This window comes from Streptopelia decaocto, assembly GCF_964273445.1.
Source record: "Streptopelia decaocto genome assembly, chromosome: 13".
Taxonomy (NCBI): domain Eukaryota; kingdom Metazoa; phylum Chordata; class Aves; order Columbiformes; family Columbidae; genus Streptopelia; species Streptopelia decaocto.
The window spans coordinates 9,322,916-9,348,855 of NC_138668.1; the positions used below are offsets into that span (position 1 = coordinate 9,322,916).

The window sequence follows — 25,940 nt, forward strand, 5'->3', positions numbered from 1 at the left end:
ATCTAAGCAAGGGGGGGGGGGGGAAAGACTTAAAGTACCTCTGTAGAAGAAGTTACTCTGCAGAGGATCACGTTACCCAAGAAGCAATGTTCAGGACTTGCTGGATCTCTAGGAGTCTTAATGGTACTAAAAGCCAGTCCACGCAGAACAAGTAAATGCAGAGACAATGCATCAGCAGAGCATCCAACTCCAACTGAAGTGAGCGGAGCAGGGAAAAGTAAACACCCAGGAAGCCCAGGCTCCTATCACGTATCAGATACCCGAGCCAAGAGGCATGGGGCACCTTGTAATGCAATGCTGTAATATGATTATGCAAGCACGATACCTAGGCTGCACAGGAACCTTCCAAGTAAGTGCAAATAAATATAGCAAGAGAAGCCTCGTCAAACATATTTAGCTGTTATCTTGCTCCCAGTTTTGACCTCGACTGCTAAATCGGGAATTCCTCCATCTCTGTAGGAGAGGATCACGGACCTCCACAGGAGGAAGTCTCAGGACAGACCAATCAGTCTAAATCACCCACAGCTCAGAAACAAAGTCACCAGCAACAGAACAACAGGATGGCACAAACTGTAGTTCAACAGCCTTAACCATGCTGCTTGGACACATCTGTGGTTCCTGAGCAGCTGCAATACCTGATTGCCACAGGTTTACTGCCCCATACTTCTCTAGTTGAGAAAAGTTTGTGGAAAAGAGCCAGTGACTATTACAATCATGGAAGACAGCTGATAACTCCCACCCACCTGAGAAACCTTTCATACCTTGGGGAAAGTGCAGTGGCAGACCTTCTACATCCTCTCCTCAAAACAGAGCTGCAAGACAGTCATTCTGCTTCTCAGAGCAAGAGGGACTCCAGTTATAACTCCTGAAAAAAAAAAAAAAAAAATTCAGAAAAGGCAGTGAAAAGTAGCTACTCAGAGTACACAGATACAGATGGATGATCAGCGCTGATAATGACATACGGTGCTGCTGCTGTGCAGCTGGGTCATATTGGCTAAATACATGCATCCTCATAGAGCTTTAGAACCAAAAAGACAGACATGTTTTTAAAGTCACCTCATGTACTCCACTCAGATATGTTCACAACCCCTTGTAAAGAAAACCAGAAAGAAACTAGAGAATGTGTCTGCTCCTTAAACACTCATCATACCACTTCAGCCTCTACAGTGGCCCAGCCTACATGCTCTACTTTGTATTTGCATCTGGCTAAAAGCACATACTGGGAAACTCAGCTCAGCTGAAGAGCAGCAACTCCCTAACTGCAGCTCAACCACTCAGAAACCCCAGCCTGTGGCAGAGCTGTAGCCATTTACCAGGTAACACCAAGGAGGAGTATGACTTCAGCTGGCCAAGCCCAGCACAGTTTGTAAAAATTCAGAGAGGCTGGAGCTGCCAATGCATTGAAGCAACATATCTAGCTAATAATCACTTTAACCACCCCAATTAGATATCAAAAGTGTTTCAGCTATTGCACACCTGAACATAGAAAACAGCAGTAGCGACCGCATTTGACAAAGAATCCCGTGACACAGTGACAGCAGTGCCAACAGCACGGAGCCTCAGCAGCCTGCAGCTCCCTGCAGAGTCCAGCTGGCCCGCGTACCCTACCCCCCTGTGCTACAGCCCACACAGCAATTCACAGAGGAACCAAACCCTAGAAGGCAGAGAGTTAATTATAAGCTTGAGATACACCAGCTGGCACTGTACCAGGGGAAGGAGGGCAGGGAAGGGGGCACAAAATAGAAGGATAAGAACCCCTGATGGCACATGCATTTCCTGGCTGTAACTGTAGTAGCATTTCAGAGAAATGGCAAATTCCTAACAAGAAGTGGTGTACACACAGCATGCGACGCTACTGTTACATTTAGCCAAGCTCCCACAAGGAATACACATCACCACACACACAGCAAAGGGAAGGAAGCAGGGATATTGTTAATACATGTTAATACATGTTTCCGTGTTATTTAGAATCATCCACTATGTACCTGAGGGATTTTCCACATGCTTAACTTTTATTCTATTACTTGTAGGAAAGGCTTGCTTGACAGAATACAGCCAGATAGTTGGAAATCAGAAACCGAGTTTATATATTAAATATACACAAAGCCCTGAATCAAAAGCCCCAAACCTTGCTTCTCATCCAGGATAGAATGAACTCATGCAGCTCTTTCTACATTAGAGCTGCCTGTTGGATGGTGAAACTCGGCAGCAAGTGACTTTATTAACTTCTCCCACCTGTGGTGGCTTCTTCTCGTCTGGAAGAGAACAACTGAGCATTTGTTTTGTTTTGTTTTCGACAAAGAACTGCTGAAAACAGCAGAATTCCAGACTTCCTCAAATACACTTACAACATGTGAAAGCCAGCTGCAGCACCCAGCTATGCTGATATTTCCAGTTAGAAAAAGGGGGACTCTGCAGGGCTGTAGCCTTTCTTCCTCCCTTCTAGAGCACAGTGAAGAGAAAGGTGTGTGACATTTCCTCTACCTCAAATCCCTTCCACTCAGGTAGATGTTGACACAGTAGCTGATGCTTTACATGCATAATAAGATGGTACCAAACTGTAGGCTATTTATTAGCTCTTTCTCATAAAAGCTTGAGAGCAAGTCATTCATAGCTTGATATAAGGAAGCCTCACAGTAGAACAGTACCAGTATAAGCCTTTGCCATCTTTTAGAAGTACACATCTTCTCAGGCAGGACCTCATCTTACCCCTGAGAAACACCTGTGGTGCAGGGGTGAAGCAGCACGGAGGGCTGCAAGCCAGCACACTGCTGTGGAGCCTGGCCACCACTCCATACACCTTGCAGAGATGCCTGGAGTCCTGGTGTGGATTATGATCAAAGACAAGTAGCACAAACATTCAAACAACATTCTCATATTTTTCACAACAGAATAAGGAACAGTCTCTTTGGCTGAGAGAGGAAGAAGAAAAAGGAAGAGTGTACAGCATTCTGCTCTCAAAGCCTTGTAAAGCTATCAGTTTCTTCCATGTATGTATCAAAAAAAGCTTCACGCCTAATACTTCCACATCCTCATTTCCTAAGTTAATTTTCTCTCCAAAGAACCACCACTGACCTTTTACACACAGCCACATACAAACCCCTGGCATTTCCCAACCTGCACTAGTAGATAAGCTTTCTTGAAGGAAAGTTCCCCATTCCTCACCTTGTTACTCCATAAGAAGTCATACTATACCATTTTATCCATCAACACTATGGTCAGTAGTTCAACACTGAAGTTCAATATAAGAATGGAGAACTGCTTCTGCTTAACATGAAAAACAAGAGCAGGTCCAGTCAGCAGGTTCCTTGACAGTGCAACAACGCACCAGCACGAAACCATTTGAGCTTGCCCTAAGTGAAATTCAGAGTCAGGTTTTCTCCGCACACAGGTTTGCTGTACACAGGCACACTCATTAGCCCCAACAGACAAGCACTGAGGTCAACACAACCCCCTTCACACTGGCCCAAAGCTGGTTTTACTGCTTGAAGGAGTTAAACCAAGTGACCCAGAGGACAGCACATGCTTGGTTTAACCCTGCCCTAAAGCCAGTGGGATTTTACACAGAAGCTGGCCCAAATACATCAATACATTTAGTAGTAATTTACAAAGGTCAGCCTTTGAGCTTATAAATACTTCAGGGGCAGGTTTTGCTGGTTGGTTGGTTGGTGTGTGTGTGTGTGTGTGTTTGGGTTTTTCTTTCACGTTTCAGACCCCGGAGAGCTCAGCAGGGGACAGCACACAAAAGGCGCCAGGATCTGAAGCAAACCACCGCCAGCCTTCCGTGAGAGGACACCCAGCGTTGGTCCAACTTTCTCCGAGCAGGACAGTAACCAGTAAACTTTAAAAACGTTGGTTTGTTTTTTTTTTTTTTAAGTAAACTCGAAGCGACCCTGAGGCAGCCGCCAGCCCGCGCCTGCCGCTCACCGCCGCTCAGGTTTCTACCCGATCCCTCTCTAATCCCCGCAGGATTATGACTAAAATTTCCCTCTCGGTTTCCCCGAGCGCACGGCTCTCGGCACCCACACACACCCGCTCACCGACCCCCTCACACCCCCACAGCTCCGCCGCACGAAGGGCCCGGGCACAGAGCGAGGCACAGCGGTCCCCCCTCAGCCCCCCGCGCCCCCTCCCTCACACGACTGCCCCGAAGGACCCCCGGAGAAGGGGGAACCCAGCGCGGCCACCTCCCCCCTGCCCTCCCGGCCGCACGTCTCCTCACCGCGGGCACGGCGGAGCCCGGCCGGGCCCATGACCGAGCGCGGCGGCCCCGCTCCCCGCCCGCCTGCGCTGCGCCGCCGGCTCCACGCGCCGCTTCAACCGCCGCGCGCCCCAGCCCCGCCCCGCCGCAAGCCCCACCCCGCCCCGCGCGGCGCCGCAGAGCGCTGTCCATTGTGCTGCGGGGAGGGGGGGCACACGCGATGGCCCCGCCCCCGCGCACGTGCGCCGCACGCCGCCATGTTGGTGGCCTCGGCGGGGCGGGACGGTCCCCGGGGGGCGCGGCGGCCCGGGTGGGAGCGCGGCCAGGCTGCCCAGGGATCTGGCAACAGGTTTAGCACAGGCTTTCCTGCTCGCCGTCCGTTAGGCTGGTGCTACGGGCCTGGCCTAGCAGGCCAAACCAGGGTAACTCACCAGCCATGGAGGGGTTTCATTCATGACTGTGCCCTGCCTTAAAAGATGCGTGTGTGTGGAGATGAGCTGATCGCAGCCTGCAGGCTGAGCTTCCCGAACAGGCACCATTGAGGAGGAGGAATCCGCTTGGGATCTGGGCTGGGACGAAGCTGGTGAGGGGCTGGAGCACAAGTGTGATGGGAGCGGCTGAGGGACCTGGGGGTTCAGCTGGAGAACAGGAGCTGAGGGGAGAACTTACTGCTCTCTGCAACTGCCTGAAAGGAGCCTGGAGCATGGAGGGGGTTGGTCTGTTCTCCCAAGTAACAAGCGATAGGACGAGAGGAACTGGCCTCAAGCTGCTCCAGGAGAGGTTTAGATTAGGAAAAATGTATTCGCGGAAGGGGCTGTCAGGCACTGGAACAGGCTGCCCAGGGAAGTGGTGGAGGCACCATCCCTGGAGGTGTTTAAAAGGCATTTAGATGAGTTTCTTAGGGACATGGTTTAGTGCCAGAGTTAGGTTAGAGTTGGACTCAGTGATCTTGAGGGTCTCTTCCAACCAAAATGATTCAATTATTGTATGATTCTAGGCTGAACCGCAGCTCCCAAACAAAATCTTACCCTGCAACCTTAGGGCGGTCTGAGATACTTACCTCAGTCCTTGAGCTCTTACCATTGCACGGTATGGAGGCTTGGTTCATTACATGACTCATTACGCAACTACAAGCTCACACTTTGAACAAACATTCCCATAAGTGAATTCTGAGAAGATAAAAGGCGATCATCCAGCTAAGTGGTGTTGAGGAGGACACTGGGGTGCATTCTTACCTCTCAGCCTTTTTTGTCTTCCACTGTCTTTGAAAAACTGCACATTGCTTCATGAACCTTGGGGAGATGATGCTTGTGTTGTGCTTTGGGGCGCATGCTGAGAGCGGACCCTGTTTGTGAAACCATGAGGCTGTTTCAGATAATTGTCACTATGTAGTGTGGGTGCTTGGGGACATGGTTCTACTGGAGGAAAAGATGTGCAAACACTTTGAGGTAGAAGAGACAGCTGCTGAGAGACACATGGTCCTGGGGCAGGAGGAGCACGTGGCACCAAGAAATGGTGGAGGAGAGGGATGTGGGAGACTAGTCTGGGGATGTTTTTCACCTTCAAAGCCTCCTTTCAAGATCTCCCTAGGGACCAGCTGCCACTTTGAGTGACATTATTTAAAAATAACACACATTTACTGCTGCTTTTTCTGTCTCCTGATCGTTTCTAGCTGTAGAGCATCCCCTTATCTAGGCAGGCATTTCAGGAAGCTGTGGTCCTACTTTTGATCAGCAGTATTTCCTGAAATGTTCTGCTATCTGAAACTGAGGAGACCAGCCTGACGCTGCTCTGTAAACAACGAGCCCACAGAGCCATCAAACGTCGAAGTGCTCAAGGCTGCAGCCTGTGGAGTCAGAGCAGGCAGCTCTTCCTAGAGGCCTTCGCAGAACAGCCGGGCATCAAAAGCTGCAAAGATATCCAAGACCTGCAACATCTACATTGACTTTATAAATAAATGTTGTAATTTCCCATTCAGAATGCAACTTTTTTTTTTTTTTTTTCCCCAGATAAACGGTATTTCTCTCTCATTCCTCAGTCATGGTTAAATTTCCTCAGAGAAAACAGAAGAAAAAAATAATACTGTTTCCACCCTCTTGCTACAAAGCTTAGAGCAGCCCATTACTACTTCATGACCTAATAGCAGCAATTTTCCTTTTGTTATAAAAGCTGTTTAAAATTTTGGTGAGTATCATCCCATCCTTTCCTTGGCTGGGCAGTCCTGACTATAATTCCCATTTTCCGACATACATTTTCTTCTGCCACCAGAGGGTCACCTTGGCATTTTCCAGTGTTGGTAGACTGCGTTTTTCCCCTGCAGAGGCAACTGCCCTGGCGTTCCCAAGGGCCATGAAGTCTCTTGCTGTCTTTCCACCTACCCGGCCTGAGCTCTTGCCTCGAGTGCTGGCATTCAGCCCTCAATATTTCTCGTGGGAGCTGCTCAGAAAGAAGTTCTCACCCCATAACAGCCCAGCCCAGGAACTCCTGCCAGTCTCTGCAGTTAGAAAGGAGAACGTCTGCCAGGAAGAACGTCTGCTGTGGAGATAATGCTCAGCTTCCACTTCCCCCATCCGCAAGGGCTTTTCACTGCAAACTCTTTCTTCCTCTCAACTTTCATGCCTCATCTGTGGGCGTGAATTTGAAAAACTCAAGAGAAATTCGAGTGAGCTGGTGCATCACGTTCAGAAAAAAAGCCTGTAGGGATTGTTCATAGTATTGTTATTGCTATTTACCTAATTATGAAAGCAGCCGACCTCTGAAGAAGCTGCAAAGGAGATTTGTGGCAACGCTGTAGTCAGCAAGGCCAGAAACTTCTGTGGTCTGTCTTGGAGGTGCTGGGGTAGACTCAGCCCTGTGCAGGAGGAGGATCACGGTGTAACAGAAACCATCACCCAGCCAGCTGAGCCCTTTCTGCCTTGTCACGCTGAGGTGCTTTCCAGCCCTTTTTCACACGTGTTCAACAACCCTTAGAAAATCAGCATTGTTTAAACATTAAAGAGTCTCTTTAAAATTTCAGCAGCAAAGTTCACCTGCTTTTTAGAGCCATATTTAAAGCATCGTGGAAGCGCATTTCCACTCTCTAGAACTGGGCGTCAGTCCAGCCCGTGTCACTGAGTGGAGCTGGGGGAAGGAGGAACCTCTGCAGCCTTCAGTGGTGGGAACAGCCACACCAGTCTGCTCCACAGCAGGGTCCAGGGACAGCTTTTGCCTCTGCTTCTCTCTAGAGAAACTTCTTAGCACTTAACCTAGCCCTCTTCCACAAAAGCTAAGCAAAAGTTGGGTCTGTTGTTTTGAGAGCCAGCAAAGTTAAAATATTGAGGCTTTTTTTTTCACAGAAAATGCAGATCAGCAGCACATCATACCACACCATTTGCCAGATCCTTTTGTGCCAGAAGCTTGTGCCGCACATCCTCTGGGTCCCCAGGGCTTTGCTTTCCCCTTCCTACTCAGAAAGCTGATACTGCCAGTCCCGTTTTTTCTGGTGCAAAACTGAGATGAAATGTGCTGCCCAAGGTTACACAGTGAGATGGCAGAGATCGCTGGCAGAGACGAAACAGGAGATCTAATGAGCTCTAGTCCAGCACATTTACAGCAGATTCAGTTACCTTACCCATCAGCCTGCAGATAAACACTCTGCTAATGGCTCTCTGCTACATTCACCTTTCAAGATAATGCCCAGGTGGCTACCTGCCCAACCTCCACCTTTTCTGTAGCTGTTAAAACAGTTAGATAGTAATATCTTGTTTTCTTTTATTTTGTCAGGGAAAGAGGTCTCCCAGCTTCTGACCCACCAACAGTTAAGAACTGAATTTCTGCTTTGCATAAGAAAAATACAAAATAAGCCATTACATCAGTGATATTTGACCCCTGAAGCTTCCAGGTCAACAGCTGACCATGCTGATGCTCTTTAAATGCAGCTTTATGACTTTATACACAGTAATGTGTTGAACACACTATGTCCAACACTATTATGTCCATTTACAGGGACTGTTTACATTTTCTCTGGTGGCTCATAAAATACTTGCTGTTTTCCACTTTATCTGCTTGGGAGCTGATACAATACAGGTCTCATTTTTATCTGAAATATTCCTTCTTCTCCTCCTTATTTCTGTTCAATCACACTGGGACTCTCTCAGACAGATGCAGCATGTTGTTACAGGAGCACATTTCCACAAGCCTTAATATTGCAAATTAATATAAATTCAGCTTTTTGCAAGAGTGCTAGACAGGCCTTGCCTAAATAAAATGTATCCTGTTTTAATGACTTATTTTGTGACTTCTCTTCATGTGCTGTTTGTTCCTTTATGCATTTTCCTTTTTGCCTCTTGGTAGCTCTGTGAGGAGACGTCACCCTGTGACTTGCTGAGTTCTGCCTAATTCCACTTGCCTGGGAGTAAAGCATGACGCAGGTTTGTTATTCTGGGTCACCAAAGTCAACATCACCCCCAGGAGCACAACTCTTGTCATATCTTAGCTTTCAACATTGCTCTGAAAAGGTAGCAGTTAGTAACAACGCTATTAATAGAGAACGGAAAGTTTTCTGTGCTTGAAACAAAGGCAAAAGGAGCATGATAAATTCAAAGAAAACAATGGAAACCAGCTAAGAAATGTGGCTGCTTTGGGCAGCACACAATACTCAATCCTTGCTTCATGCAAGGATGTCCAGTGGCTGATAGGTACCTGGAAGATTTCTTTTCCAAAGAGGTTGCCAGTAAGCTGAGAGCACAGAACTGTCTGGGCTTTTTAACAGGTTGGTAACTTCGCAGCTCTTTTGCAAGCAGACAGCTCGGGATACACAAAATACAGCATCCCTGGATCAGCATCTCGCTGGTTCCACCCTTTGCCATGTGTTGTATCAACTGCACAATGTTTGTGCTTTGTCAGGCTTGTCTCATCCAAGCCCACTGTGATACTTCTATAGAAAGTCTTCTTTCTCGGGACATGAAAATACAAATCACTATGGAAGCAGCATCAATTATATTCTCTTTCAGATCACATAGCTGGTCCCATAGCTGGTTCCAGCACTCAGGGAGGTGCAGCTCAATAGCCACGTTTTAAGAAAATTCCGTGATTCTTGGAGTTGGTAGCAAAACTCCTGTTGACTTCCACAAGATTAAAGTTTGGCCTAAATAGTTCAGTTTTCCCCATAACTCATTCCTTTTCTACTAGGTTCCTCAATTGTCTTTTGGTACATGTGACACAGCACAGCTGAAGACCTGCTGCTTCCCAAAACCTTGTTTGCACTGTTCTCTGGCAAGTGTGGCCAGCAGTAGCTAGAGACATGTTCCTGAGATGCCACCTCCAGCCAAATGTTTTTGAAGACACACTGCCAGGAGCAGGGGAACTGGAGATGTTTTTCTAGAGATGGGGTAGGCCAAACTGGTGAGACTGGATTTGGCTCTGTGAACCTCTTACCTGTCTTCTTGCAGCTTTGTCCTGTCTCATGAGAAGAGAACCAAGCCATAGGGGGGCTAAACCCACAAGTAACACCAGTATTTACTATCATTCCATCAAAACAGAGAGCACCAAGAAACAAGCTATTAACCGTAGAGTATCCTAAGATTAATATTTTTTGGAAGTATTACTTTCTGGGAATATTCCTTGTGAGTGGTCTAAATAATTATGTTTCCTTTTAAAAGAAGTCCTTTAATTTATATTCTGAGGCATGCATTCAAACGATTTAATTTACCCTGAGCTATGAAATTAAGTTTAACCAAAACTTCAGAGTGGTTGATCCTCCACACAGTTACTTTCTTAGCGGTTCAGTGGTATCTTCGAGTACAGTAGATACTGGTGAGGGTCACGATTTTTCCTAAGCCTTTATTTTAGGCTATAAAGGACTCAAATGAGATTTGAAATAATTGTGACAATTTTGTGTAAAAGCTAGAACACACCTAATTTTTCTGCATCTTCTCAAGGCATCTTGTTACCAGCTGCCAAAATAAGAGGGAAGAAAAAAGGGCCCAGGTAGGTATTTGTCTCAGAGACTCTGAACACAGCAACTGCAATCATAACCCAGAAAGCAAATAGCTTGTGAGCAGTGTTTCCATTTTATTTTCCAGACCTTGTGTTCATCTTGGATGTCTAGCCCATTTGTCGCTATCCACATACAATCTTGCATGATCTGTATCTAATTTCCAAGTGACACCATGGGCCTTTATTGAAATATGTTCACTATGTCCTCTCTTGTGTTCCAGGGAGTGCTTGGCGTTCAGCAGTACATCATCACTGGCAGCATACGGCTGGCTCTCTCTGCACTTTTTGCCGAACAACTAGCTGAGCTGGTACTTCCCATTTGAAGCGTTGCAGCTGGGATAAGCTATACAAAAAGAATAAAAAGAGAAGTACCTATCCCAAGACAGCTAGGATGCTACAGATTAAGCTGCTTTGATTACAGTCACTAAATACACTTTGGTTCTTCAGATGAAATACCAAAAAGAATCTGTTGGAGACCCCTGAGTCCCTTGGGTAAGTTCATGCTCCTCATACTACCCAGGACACAAGCTCTAAAAGGCTGCCAGTGAAATCCAGGCCCTTGTAGCCTCTTGAGATTTTTTTTTCCTATAAAGCTGCAAAACCATGAGCAAATAGCCTTGTATGATAACTCAGAGGTAGACGCGCAGGGGAGGTTGCTGAAAAAGTCTTGGGTAGTTTGGAAGAATTAGTCTCGTGTTAGAAAGCTTGTTTCTCAGCCTGGTTTTCCTTGAGGCTGAAGCTCCCGTGGCATGTCCTTCCCATCTCCCAGCACCGCAGCAGCTGTGTTACGGACAGGCGCTGTCTGGAGCATGAGCAAGCCATGGGAGGTTTATGTAGGCTTCTTCGGCAGTTCCTTGGTTGGACTTGGTGGCTGTGGTTGATCACTCTTGGTCTGGCTTGGAGGAGGGGGCCACGTGGTCTTCTGATGAAGGTGGCTGAAAATGAGAAATATGTTTTACATAGTTTAGGAGAAGGACACAGAGGATAACGGGATGATGACATTGGTTAGTTAGGAAAGAAGAGGCCACAGATCTTGCAGGGCTAATGGATTGTGGGGGCCATCTGGTTTGTCTGAAAATGCTTTTCGTAACCTCGAAATTGTGGTTTGAAAATGTCTACTTTGTGCTTAACTAAAAAACTCTGCTGTCACATCTTCAGGTTGAGTTAAGGTGATCAGTTAAGACCATGGTAGGAGACATCTAAGTCTCAAAGTGCCCTTGCAGCAGATGTCTTTAGGACATGGCTCTGTTAAATATAAGCCATTTAAGAGGATTTAGGGAAATTCTTAAGATACTGAAGTTCCAAACAAAGACATGTTGTCCTGCTCTCCTTGGCTGGGACTTCACAGCATCTTAATACCACAACATAAAAGTTTAACACATTGAGTGATGCTTTTTTCCTTATTCAGAACACACAACAGTCTATAAAAATGCCAGCTAGACAAGCCATAAATTCCCATTTGGCCTGGAGAAAAAAGAACATTTTAGGAAATACAAAAAGAGAGAGATCCAGGAATTCACACTATACTTCACTGTGCAGGGTGGGAAGTCTCTTGCTGTCTAGTAAGGGACGTATTTTTCTGTCATGGCCATCTGGAGGCCTCTGCTAGATTACATGGTTTAAAGTTGTCAAGGAAAAAAAAATTGATTTAAAAAAAACCCCAACAAAACAAACAGGAATTTTTAGTATGTGTATTGTCAAAATTACAGACCGCTGCTGTTTTGACACCTACTCCTTGTAATTTGGGATTCCTTCAGCAGGCAGGCACTGGTCCCTGTCACACGGCAGAGCTGCAAATGTAAGCACACAGCCAAGTATAAGTGAAGGGTTAGAACACATGCCCAATGCAAGTAGCACTGCTACATTATGATAATGCTCATTTAAATGATGCTGGAACTCTGGAAATGCTGACGTGCTCATATATCATAGGTGCTCTTTAAAGGCTGCAATTATATTCCTTGTGTCTTGTGCTTCGAGACAAAGACAACGCTGGACCATGACCATGTTTAGTTGGTGAATAACATCAAAGAGTAAAGACTGGGCACCTATTTGGGGCTGTACGCTCACCTGATCGTGACACGGAGAAGATCATTAACTCTCTTTTTGTATGGAAACAGGCAAGAGGGGTCACATCACTGCTGCCAAGAAACATTTATGGCTCATGGAATATGCTCAGCATCTCAGGCTGGGAAAGTTAATTCGGACTCCCATGGAGCTTGATGCCTTTTGTCTGATGTTCTCCCATCCACAGCCATGTGAGTGGGAGGGGGTCTGGGCTGACTTGTATGCAGAGGAAACAGCTAAATTACTTTTCCCCTTGACTCAGCATCACTGTAGTCGTACCTGGATGGTATAACAAAGGTTTGGATCCCTGGTTCAAAGCTATTGAGAAACTGGACGGGGTCCAGCAAAGAGAGCCCCGGGGGCTCATAACCTGTGAGGGGAGGCTGGGGGGGCTGCAGGAGCTGGGCTTGTTTAGCCTGGCAAGAGGAGGCTGCGAGGTGATCTTGCAGCACCCACTCCTGCTTCTGGGATAATGAGAAGGATGTGAGAGCCAGAGTCCTCTCGGCAGTGGCAGACAATATAACTGGGGGCAGTGGCCACAGATTGCACCTGGGGGAGTTCAGACTAGAGTCTAGGAAAATCTTTTTCACAGAGCGTAAAGCAGCTTGGGAACACATTATCCAGAGAGGCTGTGGGTCCCCATCCTTGGAGGCTGAAAGCACAGCTGGCTAAACCCACTGGAGATCGTGTCTAGTGTGATGGTCCTACCTGGAGGAGAAGGTGTGACTCCTGATCTCCAGCAGTCCTTTTGAACCAGCATTTCTACAATTCTCTGAAACCATCTTCCTGCCTATTCGTTTTTTTCCCCTGGATAAATGCCTTTCCTCTGTCCCTGGGCACAAGTCACACCCTTTGACTCCTTACACTGCATGTCTGCATTTCAGATTCAAAAATGAGTCACATGGATACAGCGAGGGCATTTACATCTTGGTTAGCATGAGGGAATCAGATACATGTATGGGAGGCTTAACTGGTATGGCAAAAAATATGTAAGGTGGTGGAAACTGCAAATAACACTAACAGAAATCTTTGGGACTTGTTAGGATTCAGGTTTCTCCAGTTAATGTAGTGCTTACCGTCCTTGTTGGAGAGGATTTGCGTTAACAGTTCTTTAGCTTCTGATAGCAAAAGGTCAACAAGATCTGAAGATGGAAGAGATGTGTCTGAGACTGCATCTGTTTTATCCTCTTCTGTTTCACTGTTGACTCTTACAAATATGAAAAGCGCCATCAATATTTCTATCATAGAACAGTCATTGAAAATCCTGGCCAGCCTCTTGTGAAGGATATTCTAAGTAAATTCTGTGTATTTAGGGGGAGATTGCATCTCAGTCACTCAGCATCACAGGAGACTCTTTTAGACATACTTGTGTTGTTGTGTTACAGAGAGATATCAATGCATTTTTTAGAATTTCTCAAAAACATTTTTCCTTCATTGTGTTAGAAGTATTCATCTTGGATTACATCACTCTTAAAAACTGACTTGTTTTTAAGGAGCTGGTCTTATCTATGAGACCATGACCTTCCAATGAATAACAATCAATTAAAAACACACCAGCATTCTGATAGTAGAGTTGTGATATGTTTCTTCCAAGTGATACGAGACGGGTTCAGGTTGAAGGGTAGTCCAGAAGCCCAGACTCTTATTTTTCCACCCATTCATGCAGCTGAGAGTCATGTTGGCTCTTTGCTTACATTCTATCAGTTTCTGTAACCGCTGATGGAAAAGGACATGGTCCTGAAGCCAAAAACTGACATATGTTGGGAAAAGCAGGTGGATCAAAACTATCTTATTTGAAAGAACCTGCTTAGGGTCTCTGCTAACAAAAGCAACTTAACCAGAGTAGTGTTTCACCTACATATTCCCCAAAAAGCCAACACCCCCTAGGTACCCATCCACTAGCAGCCTCTAGATCATCTTTCTCCCATGGTTTCACTTCCCAAGTGACAGTATGTTTAGAATCCTGCATTGGTTATGTTCAAATCACCTCCCCCTGAGAAAAGTCAGAAAAGGACATTTCATGTTGCTGTTCATGATTCCCAGAAGCCATCTCCTACCTTTTCTCATCTGGTAAGTGACCACGTGTGCTCAGGACCTTGTGGACGTTCTGCCGTGCAAAAAAAAAAAAAAAAAAAAAAAAAGAAAGAAAGAAAGAAAAAAGAAAAGACAACCAAAAAAAAGGTTTCAGACTTGCAGGAATGAATAATTCCTGAGAACAAACCCCATGGGTTTTTCCTGATGATCAGATTTAATATGACAGTAATCAGCTTCTGCTTATTCATTGCCCTTGAAGCAAATATCTCAAGGCCTTTTGCAACTCAAGCAACATTCACAGCCTATGCAAATATACAGACACATCTAAATTATGCCTTTTAATATCAACACTAAAATATGTGAAATGCAACATAAAAATACCCTTCCAAAGAACAATTTTGCAGGCTACATTTTAGTGAGTCTTGATGATCACTACTTGCAGTCCCTGGTTTCTGGACTATACCTGCACACCTACACTCTCATTACCATGCACAGTTAGTGAATTCTCAAATACTACTGAGGGATGTATCAAAAAGGAAGATATTTTGCTCCAGTGGTCAAAATCCTGTGATGCTTGACCCTGGGGCCAACTCAAATCCACTTCCAAAGTCCAGCCCCAAACCACACAGGCACCAGCACATAGCACTGCAGGTCTAGGGGCATTTCAATTCTTCTCTCTCTGAAGCAGAGGACACAGCGTCTATGCTTCCTCGCGCTCCAATGCTTCCTGTTGATCTCAAGAGCTCTTGGGATAGGCCACTAGTAGCTGTAGCAGAAATACTGAGTACTAGTGATCCCATGCTGGCCAGTTTACTAATAATTACGCAAGCTTGTATTCCCAATACAGGTAGTGAAGTGGAAGAATAGTCAATTAAAAGACTAAAGCAATTAAGTGTGCAATTTTGCAGAAAAATCTGGGGGAAAAAAGCACCAGAAGAGCAAAGCTGCTCTTCGAGTTCACATTTATTTTGTAGAGAACCAACCATCCAGGGGAAGTTAGAAGACATGATTTCGACCATCATGTCTGAGAGTTCCTGGAGCAGCCTCAACCAGAGCATCACAGGGACCCCAATGAATCAGGGACATCAGAGCCACCAGGCTAAACCTGCACCACAGTGTTTACGTTGCTCTTAAGTATATGAGTATATATGAGTTCATTCCCTAGTTTCTCCTAACCAACAGACAGGGCCTTTTTAGGATGAGATACGATTAAGAAAAACACTCTCTTGCTTATGGAGCAGGAAGTTATTTGGACTTGCAAAATCAGCCTTAAGGTAAGAAGCCACGGTGATGCCACCAGCACGGGGGTGGTTCAGCATTTCACCTGCACAAACAGGAGCAGTTTCCTATTGCAGATCTCCAGGCGCTTCCGTGAGACTTCTGATTTTCGTAACTGGCTGTCAGCCAGGGACAACTGTCTTTTCAGTTCCAGGATGTCCTCCTGAGATGAGACCGGAGGAAGAAGAGAAAGGTGATGTTGACGCTGCAGCCTTGGCTTTTGGAAATAGCGACAGTGGAAATTATACATATTATAACACAGATGCAGAGACCATGCTGGTCTTGCGATCATACACAACAAATGATGTATATGCTACGTTCATTTTCTTCTTCATAAATAGAAGGGGAACCCATGGAAGAAGGGTCATAGGGGTTGTGGGTTTTTCCCCAGGCTGAGGGGTTGCATTACCTCTATTTCAGAGACATGTTTTGCTTTCTTCCCCGCCAGCTGCATCTTCAGTTCTGCAATTTCAGCTTCCAGCAAGTGGATCACTTCCTCATAGTCCTGCTCGGCGCTGTGGGCCTGTCTCTGCACCACCTCGGCCATCTGCAGCTTGCTGTGCAGTGTCCGGTTCTCCGAGAGGAAGCCCAGGGCTTTCTGGAAGCAGTGAGAAGTTCTGGTCAATGCACCACATCCCCCTCAGCTGCCAACCACCCAAACTGCCCCAAGCACCCCAGCAATCTCTTCACTAACCTGGTTCAGTCTCTGAAGCTCATCTTCCATTGACTTTTTGCTGTTCTCCACCTCTTTCAGGAGTGACTGGGGAAAATATATTCACTGGATTAGAAGCAAAAAGCGATAGGACATTCCCTTGAAGATACCCTGGTCTTGTAGCCCCTACCCACTGGAATAATATTTTACAGAAGCTGTCATGTGCACTCTCCCCATGCCAGTGCTTTTTGGGCTGTGACCTGCAGAAATCCACCTGGACACGGCCATGGTGTGAACAGCCGTGCCAGCAATCTGCAGCCAGGCCGGGATGGGAGGAGGCCGTGCTTCTGCTATTCATGGACTTCAGTTGTAATGCATGTTTTTATATTTTAAATATGTTTACTCACTGCTAAAAAGAGACTGCATACTTTCAGCACAAATAAGTTTTCATTTGAGGTTGAGAGCGAGAAAGAGGCAATTAAGTAGAGCCGAGGGTGAGAGTCTCCTTTATAATGAGGAATGCACAGAATGCCAATTGGTGGCTTCCTAAGAGGGACAGGCTACACCATTACCCCCACGTACGACTACAGCGAGCTACAGCAGAAGGCACCAGACAAGAAATCTGCTCAGACGAGGAGCTCCACCTTTAGCCTTCGGACTTCTTGCCGCAGATCCATCATTTCCAGCTGCAGCTGCTCCAGCTCCTCATTGTCATTACAGCTGAGAGAGTCAAAGGTCTGCAAGGCAGAGAGGCAGAGAACATCACACACTGCTAACACTTTACCAAAAGCATGGGGCTATATGGCAGGCATATTGTTTTCTGTACCCAGAACAACAATGAATCAAAATCACTTTGGAAAGGAGTCAGCATTTTAATGCAACAGATCAAAAGGCACATTAAATAATTCAACTGCAGGGGGCTTTTTCAACCCACAGGATTTCACTCTCTGATCCCTGACATGGCTGGAATTGATGCACTACAGTGAATTTTCATTTTGTCAACCAGGTGAAATTAATTAATTGATTAATTAGGACTAATTTTCCTTCTGCATAACTGCCAGGCTACTTCCTTCACATCATCCCATAGATGCCATTATTTGCTTTAAAAATTAGAAGTTTCAAGTATTTAATAGAATTTCCTATAATCAAAATGATTAATGGATAGTTCTGCCTTATCTTTATAACTCTAGAACAACCAGGAAATGGTAATTTAGTTTTCCCCGTTTCAGAATTTAATGGATTTCATGTAGAAGATTCATGGATTCAGTGCAGAAGAGCGATGGACCGACTGACCGGAGAGTGAAAAGCCGACGTATCCAGCAAACTGGCCACTTCGTGCTGCGTGAAGAGCATGGAGCTGGAATCCAGACCAGCCTCATCCAGCTCCTCCTGCATCAGATCCCTGAGTGCTTGGAGAACATCTACGAGAAAGGATCAGTTTTTAACAGGCTAGAAGAGAAAAGCACTAGGTGTTAGGAGAAAATGCCACTGATTTTGGGGACATCCACTGACTGGCAAGCAGAGTGGGTTTGGAGATGCCAAACAGGCTTCTCTTAACACTCCTCAGTTCTTTGTCAATCCATCAAGCTTACATAATTCATTGACTGTCTTTACCAGGCTCGTTTCTTATCCAGTTGAAAACAACAAACTTCTAAAAACCAAAAAACTCCAGATATTTTCACAGCAGAGTTCTCACAATAGTGGTTTTCAGCATTATAAAATTTTACGCCAAAACCACATTTCTCTGACAAAAGGAACTCACCTGTCTGCTGGCATTTCTCATGTTGCCGATTTAAACAAACAAACTAAAAAAAATAACCTAACTTAATTACTTCAGCACTTAGAAAAGGCATTAAATTGACAAGACTGAAAATCCAGATTCATTTTGCTCTCAGCCCTGGAGGGAAGTTCGGTGCGAGGGGCTGCACGGGACAGGCATGAGCTGGTGTGACCGAGAGGGGGTGGCAGCGGATCCCAGCCCCTCCAGCCCTCAGTCCCTGGGCTGCAGCAGGAGCCGGAGCCTTTGCACGAGAGCAGCATCTTTGCTGCCGGCATACTTGCCAAAGACCCCTAATCATCCTTATTTCTATTGCCACAAACTATGAAGCCAGTCGCATGGTTCCATATCTCATCACTCACTGCACAAAAACATCCAGCTAAGAGGTGTTGTGTCTTGCAAGGCTGTTGGGGACATTGCTGATGGCTTTGAATTTTTGTGAAAAATCTTCTGGGGAGTAGACCCTGTGGCCAGATATGTTCTGGCAGGTCACTGAAAGCAGAGCAGGCTTTTATTTTCAGCCTGTCCTCTGGCCAGCTCTCGCCAGGTGAGCTGGGGTTTAAGGAGTGTGAGCTCTTGCACTGACTTTCTTTTTTTTCCTCATTTTACATACACCTCTACCAAACACCTTTTGTATTTGCGACTTTTCTTGACTGTTTTGAGGCTACATCAATACCCAGGCAGGTGTCCTACCTGCCACCTTTCAGCAGATGCCTCTCTCCTTTCTCAGCCTCCAGCAAAACTACACAAAAATGAAAAAGCCTGTCAGACACAGAGCTGCCCACTCACCTCCAAAGGCCACCGTCCCCTGCGAGTCTGTGGTCAAACTTTGCCGTAACTGCCGCTTCTTCTCCTCAGTCACATCCAGACCAAGATACTGCAGGACCTTGAGCAGAAACAATGAGCCTTTAAAAAGAAAAATACTGGAAAAGCAACTTGTTGAAGTAGGTTCTGGGAAAACACTTGGTGCTGGGTTTTCTCCTGGAAGTGACTCTCCAGGCATGTTCCAAAGGAGCAGGCTTGGGCTGGATTTCCAGTCTCTCCTCCATGTGTACAGAAATGTCTGTCCCTGAAGACAGGGACACGTTCACATCCCTCCAAGAACATTTTATACAGATTGCAAGCAGATTTGCAGCTATGACAAATTGTCAGGAGCTTTATCAGAAGCTGGTGGAGCTGTAGCTGCCAAGAGCTCAGCCTCTCCTCCTTCCTTCTCTTATTGCCCAAGAATTATATTTGGGACCAAGAAGATAAGAGCTATTCACAGAATATTTCCTGTGGCAAAAAGAGGCATTCAAACATTTTCCTTCTCCTCTGCACCTTTTGCTCTCTCATTATGCCTGATGCCTTATCTTCTACTGATATTTATCAGTTCAGCCCTAGGGAACTACACAGAAGCAGATAAACCTGTGCAAACCCCACTTTGCTGCTGGCAGCAGTGGGTAAAAGCTTTTAAAAGACAAAGCGAAGCCAGCGTTAAACACTCGCCTGTCCCAGGCTGCACACATGGCTCCTGCTCATGCAGGTACAGCTCTGCCCACATGGTCCCCTGAAAGGGGCTGCAGACAAACCCTTGCTCATGTTTCCATCACCAGCAAGCCCATGGGACCCCTTTGCTGTCACGTGCTGCCCGTGAGGCCTGTTTGAGTCCCAGCTCTCCTCCTCTGCCCACCATCTCTGCACCAGGCAGTGCTGCAGGCTTGCGGGCTTTGGGGTGCTGATCCTCAGCCTGCTGATGTTGGCACCTGGTGTGGGCTACCCCAAAATGACCTCAGGTTGTACCGGTCAGGGTGGACATCCTGACCCCGGCACTGCTGCAGCTGTCTTCTCATCACACTGGCTTTTAAAAGGGGAAGCCAAGCATCCCCAACTCCCCCCTCCAAAGAGAAGCTGCTTTCATACCAATGATGAGCAGAGGTTGGTGCAAAAATGCAATCTTAAATCCTGCTTTAGGAGAATTATGCGGGTTTAGAAGGGAAATCCCTGCTTGTGTGCTGCCCTCCCAGGGCAAAGGGGCAACCGCTGCATCTGCCATGTGGTGGCAGCAGATCCTCGCTGACGTTCTCCTTGGAGTTCCCTGGCTTTGCAGGAGGGGCTGTGTTCCCACATTCTCCCCGCCACCACCAAATCCAGTAGTACTCAGGGTGGGATGTGCACCCCAAAACCAGATGGGGTGGCATGGCCCTCCAGGGGCAGTCTGCTCTTCACCGGGGTCTCAGTGAACACATGGGCATCTCTACTCCCTGGTCTTTGGTGGAATATATTCCACTCCCTGCCTGTGGAATGCATTTTCCATAAAATTATGAGAGGGGCAGCGGTACTGGCTGGATCCTCAATGAGATCTCTCATATTTCAGCCTTCCCTCGCCCACACCAGTCTGCCCAAGGTCACCCCAGCAGCAGATTGGAGGGCAGCTGCTGGTATCTACAGCCCTGAGGCAAATGTGTTGAGTCCAAGGGAGATGCGACTGCCAGGAGGAGACTTCTGGAGCTCCCCAGTGCATTGAGAAATAGCCAAGATGTGTTTAAATGCCCCTTCAAACATGATTGGGATGTTTCACTACTCCCTCTTCTCCCTTTTTACGTTCAGAGGCTGGACAACCTCCAGCAAACTCGACCAGAGAGTTGAGACCCTTTTTTTGTTCTTCACAGACTCTTGGTAATAAATACAGTTTGGTTGCCAACTCTTATGCCTCCATCTCAGTAGACAGGTTAATTAATTGTGGCACGTGAGCAGTGGGATGCTGATAGGGAAAGCGATGTTCTGAGCACTGCAGCTGGCTCTGCACTCTGTATCGCCTGCACTACTGCTTTTCCTGGAGAGGGGAAGGGGAATTAAGCAGGTGCAGGGTGGTTGGTCGAGGATAGTGTACGTGTAGATAAGTGCTATACCTTTACTCTGTGCAAACAAGCAGGTTGGTTCTCTTCAACCGTTTCTATTCAGGCTTACGTCTTTTAGTCCCTCCAAGAAACATAGTGACCCCCCTGCTAGCACCTGACCCAGTTCTTACATGCCTGAGTGCAACATTGGTGCAAGAATCAAAACTAGAAGGTCTTGACCAATTCTTTCGCAGAAAAGGAATACAAGGAGACCATTCAGGTAAGCTTATTGAGTTTGCCAATAATGTGACAGCTGGAAGGAAGGAGGTATCATGCCCGTGGACTATTTTCTGCATAGTGCACCCTCGGAGAAGATCAAGAGGAGACCTTGTTTTGAGGAGAGGGACCTGTTCCACTTACCAGTTCCAGTTTCCCATCCTTGAGCCGGACATGGGGATCCAGCGCTACTTTTGCTTTGGTGCCTGAAGCTGCTTTATGATTAGATGCCGAAGCGGGAGCTGAAAAGCAAAAATAAGTGTTAATGGAAGAGCACTTGGGTAGAGGAAAAATGTGCCAGCAAAGCAAAATTCAGAACTCTTATTGCATTAAATACAATGTGTGTGCAGTGAGCCAGATATAAAATACTAGGATTTACTAAATCCAGTCCTGGAAGGCCACCGTTGAAAACATTGGATACTGGGGCAAACACTTAGTGAAACTGGGCTTCTGCACAGTTTGTTATAATATAGGCAAGGACCTAGGACTGCAAAACCAGAACTTTTGAAATGTCTAATCACAAATTTTCATGGAATGTTGGGGTCTGTAGTTATGGTGATCTGTGAAAAAAAAAAAAATCTGCCTTGATCTTGTCTTTTCTAATTGATTAAGCAGACCTGAAACTCAACATTTTATAAAATGTGGGCTTGGCTTTCACAACACCTGTGGAAAAGGGAATTGACAGATTAAAAGTAATGTGAAAAAACGCTGGTGCAAGAATTTTTACCTCCTCAAGACTGCAAAAAGCCTTGAACCCTTTTCCCTCAGTTGGGCAGGCAGTTTTTGGGGGGGTAGAAGGAGCCACATGCATTGCAAGGCTGACACAGAGGGAGACAGAAGCAGAAACAGCCGCTGCTTTGCTGGTGCAAAGCTGTTATGAGCTCAGAAGAGCCAGCTGCTGACAGCTGGCTCGTCATTGTGGGCACCACCTTCACATTTGTCCATAAGGACCTGTGACATTCCCTGGGAAAAAGGCTGCAGAAGGCGTTACTTGCTCAGGAGCTGCCCTGGCAGACTCCAGAAAGGTGCAGGACTGCTCTGCCTGCCCCTGCTCACCCTCAAGTCATCAGCCCAGGTTGGTGACAAAACTCCTTCTCATGCCAGCGGCACAGGATTTTCCCAGGGAACAATTTATTTTGTCTGTCTGGGATCTGATTAACATCACGGGAAGCCCTGTCTGGCCAAGTAGCACCGCTTCTCTTTAACCTCTCTAGCACTTCTCACTGCACCCTCTGTGACCACAGGGGCAGAGACCAGGCAGCAGGAGAAGGCAGAGCTTGCAGAGGTGCTGCACAAGCGTAATCCTCCTAATCCGGGTGTTCATACGCTCTGCCAACACCAGCAGCTGGGAAGCAGCAAGAGGTAATAAATGGGTTTGCTGGATCGTCCACCAACACTTACTCTTGAAGTTCAAGGGCAGAGCTGTTACCCTTTGACGCATGGATAATCAGGATTAGCCCCACGTGGCTTTGCTGTCAGCTCTGGACATGGAGATATCCGGGGCATCCATCAGGCACCGGCAGGGAGGCAATTACTGGCCCAGGCTCCAGGCCTGGATGGAGCTCTTTTAAAGCCAGTTGTCTGTTTTCATGGATGACAACACTGACACAAAGCCTCCCCAGCATTTCACGTTAAAAAACCACATGTAATGAAATCCCCCAGCTAAGTCAGGAGGTGATCAGGTCATTGCTATTTGCTGGATTGCCTACATGACCCAGGGCTTTGCTCCCCATCACTGGGAGCTCTGCCTGTCGGTGGCCACCTAGGAGCATACCTGAAATCAAGGCTGCAGGATGCTCGGGGCAGGGAGGACAGGCCAAGGGCAGTCCCTGTCCCAGGATCTCTGCAGTGCAGAGCACAGAAAGTGAAGGCTGAAGCCTGCTGAGCTTGCCCAAGGTGAGACAGGCACCCCTGGGAGCAGAGTGCTGACACACACCCAGACCAGCACCGTCTGTTCCCTGTCTCTCCCACTAATTCCAGGTATAGACTAAACACAATTTACCTTGGAATGCTCATTCTTAGCCTTCCAGATGGAAATTACAACATGGCACAGGGATTTGCAAGCAGGCCCAGTGCCTCAGCAGGGAAGGGATCTGACTCGCAGCTGTGAGAATAATGGGCTAGTCTTGCTAAGGAGCCGCTGGGGAAAACCCAATTTTGCCTTGGGGCAGGAGTAACCTTCATATCATAGGGATATGAGGTCTCTTGTTGGAGGTCATCTCCCTGGACACTGCATCATGGGGGTTATTGAGGTTTCCTGCGATTCCTAAGGGACCTGTGAAGCTGCAGGCTGATTTGAGTTCACCCCCCTGTTGCTGCCGTCCTGTCGAGTGAACAGAGCAGATCTCTCCCACAGAAGTCAAGAGCTCAGCATGGGACTCAGAGCATGGAGAGAAAACACAGCATGGAAACTTAAGCAAAAAGTGAAGCTTGGATGTGGAGAGAAATGCGACTTAACCATACCTATAAGCATTTCCCAGTTTGACCAACTGAGGGCATCCTTGATGCCTGTATAATGCACAGGATTGCTATGTATGTTACAACTATAAGTAATCGTCTTTTTTATAGTGTGTCTCCGAGGACCAGTTCCCATCAGAAAGGAACGCTGCCTGCAATGGGACCTCCTGGATGCAAGTCTGACATTATCTTTGCACATGGGCAAAGACACTACTGCAAGTGAAACACAAGCTGAGAGTGAAAGAAGTTGTCTCCTATGAGTACCTTAGTCCTCTGAATGCCTTAGTAAAGAATACTGCTACTTACTGTGGACAAACATGGAGATAATTACTACTCACTGAGTAAGCCAAGCTGCTCCCTTCCCTCTCTCCTAGTCATCTGAGTCTCATTATCACACCATTAGATTCCATTACAGCAGCATAAACACTGATCAAAAATAATTTCATCATTCTCAGCTCCAAGCAGCCAAGGTTGTGTTTGTCACCCTCACAAAGAAAGCAATCTAGCAGGACTCTTACCTGAAACAGTAAGCTCTGGTGGGCAAATGTCCGGTGACAAAGAAGGCACAGGAAAATGATTTTCATGTCTATTCTAGAAAAAGAAGACACAACAGCACAGACAGTTGCTAAGCAGAATCTGTAGGTGTAAATAAAGAGCAGAAGATAGAGGAGTTCAAGAGAGAGCAATTCATCTGACCCATAAAGAGCAAAGGCTACATGTCTGCCTCCTGTGCGGATGGGCCAAAAGAGACCCTGGGGGTTGCTCTGGAGCACTTGGGACAGGCCGTGCCCGAGCCATCCCAGAATCTCTGGTGATGAACGGAAAACCCAGTTTGTCATTACTGTAACTGAGAATTTGACCTTACATCTTTCTCCACTGAGGTTCTCCCTCGAGCTCTGCATCCAACCCACCAGTGAGGTCCCGAGTCTGACTGCAGCCAACTGTGTTATTTACCCAAAACACACAATTATCACAGTGAGCTTGACAGGAAACTGAGACCAGTGCCCACCCTTTCTTAAGTGCCAGGTGACAGCTGAAAGCACAAGTAAGAGGGAAAAATAGAGTCACCAGGTAGATACACTGAGCACAGAATCCAGCTACAGGCTTAAGTTATCATGAGGGTGGTGTGGTTCAATCCTGTCTCCCTATGCACAGCTCGAGCACTTGTATCTGCAAACACAACACGGAGCTGGGCTTCACAAGGAGGAATGAGCCTGGCTTATCATTAAGCTAGTGAAGAACAGAAACGGATTGCTTAGGAATGCTGTGGATTCATCATCAGAAGTCTTTAAGAACAAAGGGTTGTTCCTGCCTTTGGGTAGGAGACGAGATCAAACCAACTCCTGAGATCCCTTCCAGCCCTGTGACTGGTATTGAATGAGATGCAAAACCACAGAAGGGTTTTGTGTTTTTTTTTTTTTTTAAACCTGAGACTTCTGAAACAGGTCTGAATGCAGACCCTGGAGATGAAGCTCCTCTCATTACCTCCACAGATCATTTGCTGTCTCAAACCCGAGAAAGAAGAAAGAGTATTTCAGATTTAAAATACCTGGCTGTAAGACAGGGGTACACACATCAGCATTACAGACTTTCCACTGTCCAGAAGGACTACCATGGAGTCCATGAAGAAGAGTTTTCTGATCAAAGACAGATCACAGGACTGATGTTGGTTGTCTTAGATATGGACTTCAACCTACCTCTGGGGACCTCATGTGGGCCTTCAGTCTGCAGGAACTTACACCGTTCCCCACAGCCTTTGGAGGTGGCGATGGGATGTTGTTATGAACTGACATTCCAGGATGTAACCGTCCCCTTCCAGGAATAAAGGCCACTTCTGTGTTTCCCTCATGCCTTAAAGAAACAACAAATACAGAACATTTTATTAACAATTAAAAAAAAAGCACAACTTAAATTTGCGGAACTTCCATGCCAGTTGTTTTTTCTCTCGAATAATGTCACTTAGGCTTATGTAACCTGCACTGGTGTAGCTGGATCTCCAGCAGCTAGGTTGCTTATTTGAACTTCAGTTCTGTTGCAGAACTCTACTGGGCACTGATAGAGGATATTCATGAGGACCAGAACATTGGCAAGGTCTGGATTACACATCAAGATGATCCATGCATTCAAGATTTCCTTATATGATCACCTACCAGGACCATCTCAAAGTATTATTTAACTCACGCTTCTTGAAGCTAAAGACTGGTATGACATCAGGGATTTTTGCCCAAAACTCAACAGCACCATGATGATGACAGGAAATATGTTACATGCCTACCTGAATTTGGCTTTAGCAATTATTTTTCTGGCCTCTTCATGTGTGCTGCCCACCAAAGAATCTTTATTGATAGCAACTAGTTGGTCACCAGGTCGGAGCCTACCATCCTAAACAAAGAAGGAGAAAGAGCA

The 25,940-nt window shown here is 46.5% G+C and overlaps 2 protein-coding genes across 5 annotated transcripts in view; both read right to left on the reverse strand.

The window, feature by feature from the left end:
• SEC14L5 (SEC14 like lipid binding 5) overlaps positions 1–4,330 on the reverse strand; it is a 37,452-nt gene extending 33,122 nt beyond the window's left edge. Inside the window, exons 1-3 of one of the 4 annotated variants that reach the window (XM_082064908.1) lie at positions 4,223–4,330; positions 762–865; positions 39–126 (exon numbers count right to left, since the gene is read on the reverse strand). The gene's annotated coding sequence lies outside the window, so the exon portion shown is untranslated. Of the gene's footprint in view, positions 1–38; positions 194–761; positions 866–3,165; positions 3,265–4,222 lie in introns of all 4 variants that reach the window. The other 3 variants (XM_082064906.1, XM_082064907.1, XM_082064905.1) reach the window with 3 other exon arrangements.
• Positions 4,331–10,296: 5,966 nt separating this feature from the next.
• The window catches only part of LOC309445762 (syntaxin-binding protein 4-like), a gene marked incomplete at its 5' end in the record, with an annotated part of 42,316 nt that continues 26,672 nt past the window's right edge, over positions 10,297–25,940 (reverse strand). Inside the window, 14 exons of the mRNA XM_082064826.1 lie at positions 10,297–11,112; positions 11,910–11,967; positions 13,318–13,448; positions 14,299–14,348; positions 15,600–15,716; positions 15,963–16,151; positions 16,248–16,313; positions 16,850–16,942; positions 17,499–17,626; positions 18,772–18,868; positions 21,222–21,319; positions 24,053–24,125; positions 25,232–25,385; positions 25,810–25,916. Of these exons, the coding sequence (XP_081920952.1) occupies positions 11,007–11,112; positions 11,910–11,967; positions 13,318–13,448; positions 14,299–14,348; positions 15,600–15,716; positions 15,963–16,151; positions 16,248–16,313; positions 16,850–16,942; positions 17,499–17,626; positions 18,772–18,868; positions 21,222–21,319; positions 24,053–24,125; positions 25,232–25,385; positions 25,810–25,916 (1,467 nt within the window). The 3' untranslated portion in view covers positions 10,297–11,006. The remainder of the gene's footprint in view (positions 11,113–11,909; positions 11,968–13,317; positions 13,449–14,298; positions 14,349–15,599; positions 15,717–15,962; positions 16,152–16,247; positions 16,314–16,849; positions 16,943–17,498; positions 17,627–18,771; positions 18,869–21,221; positions 21,320–24,052; positions 24,126–25,231; positions 25,386–25,809; positions 25,917–25,940) is intronic.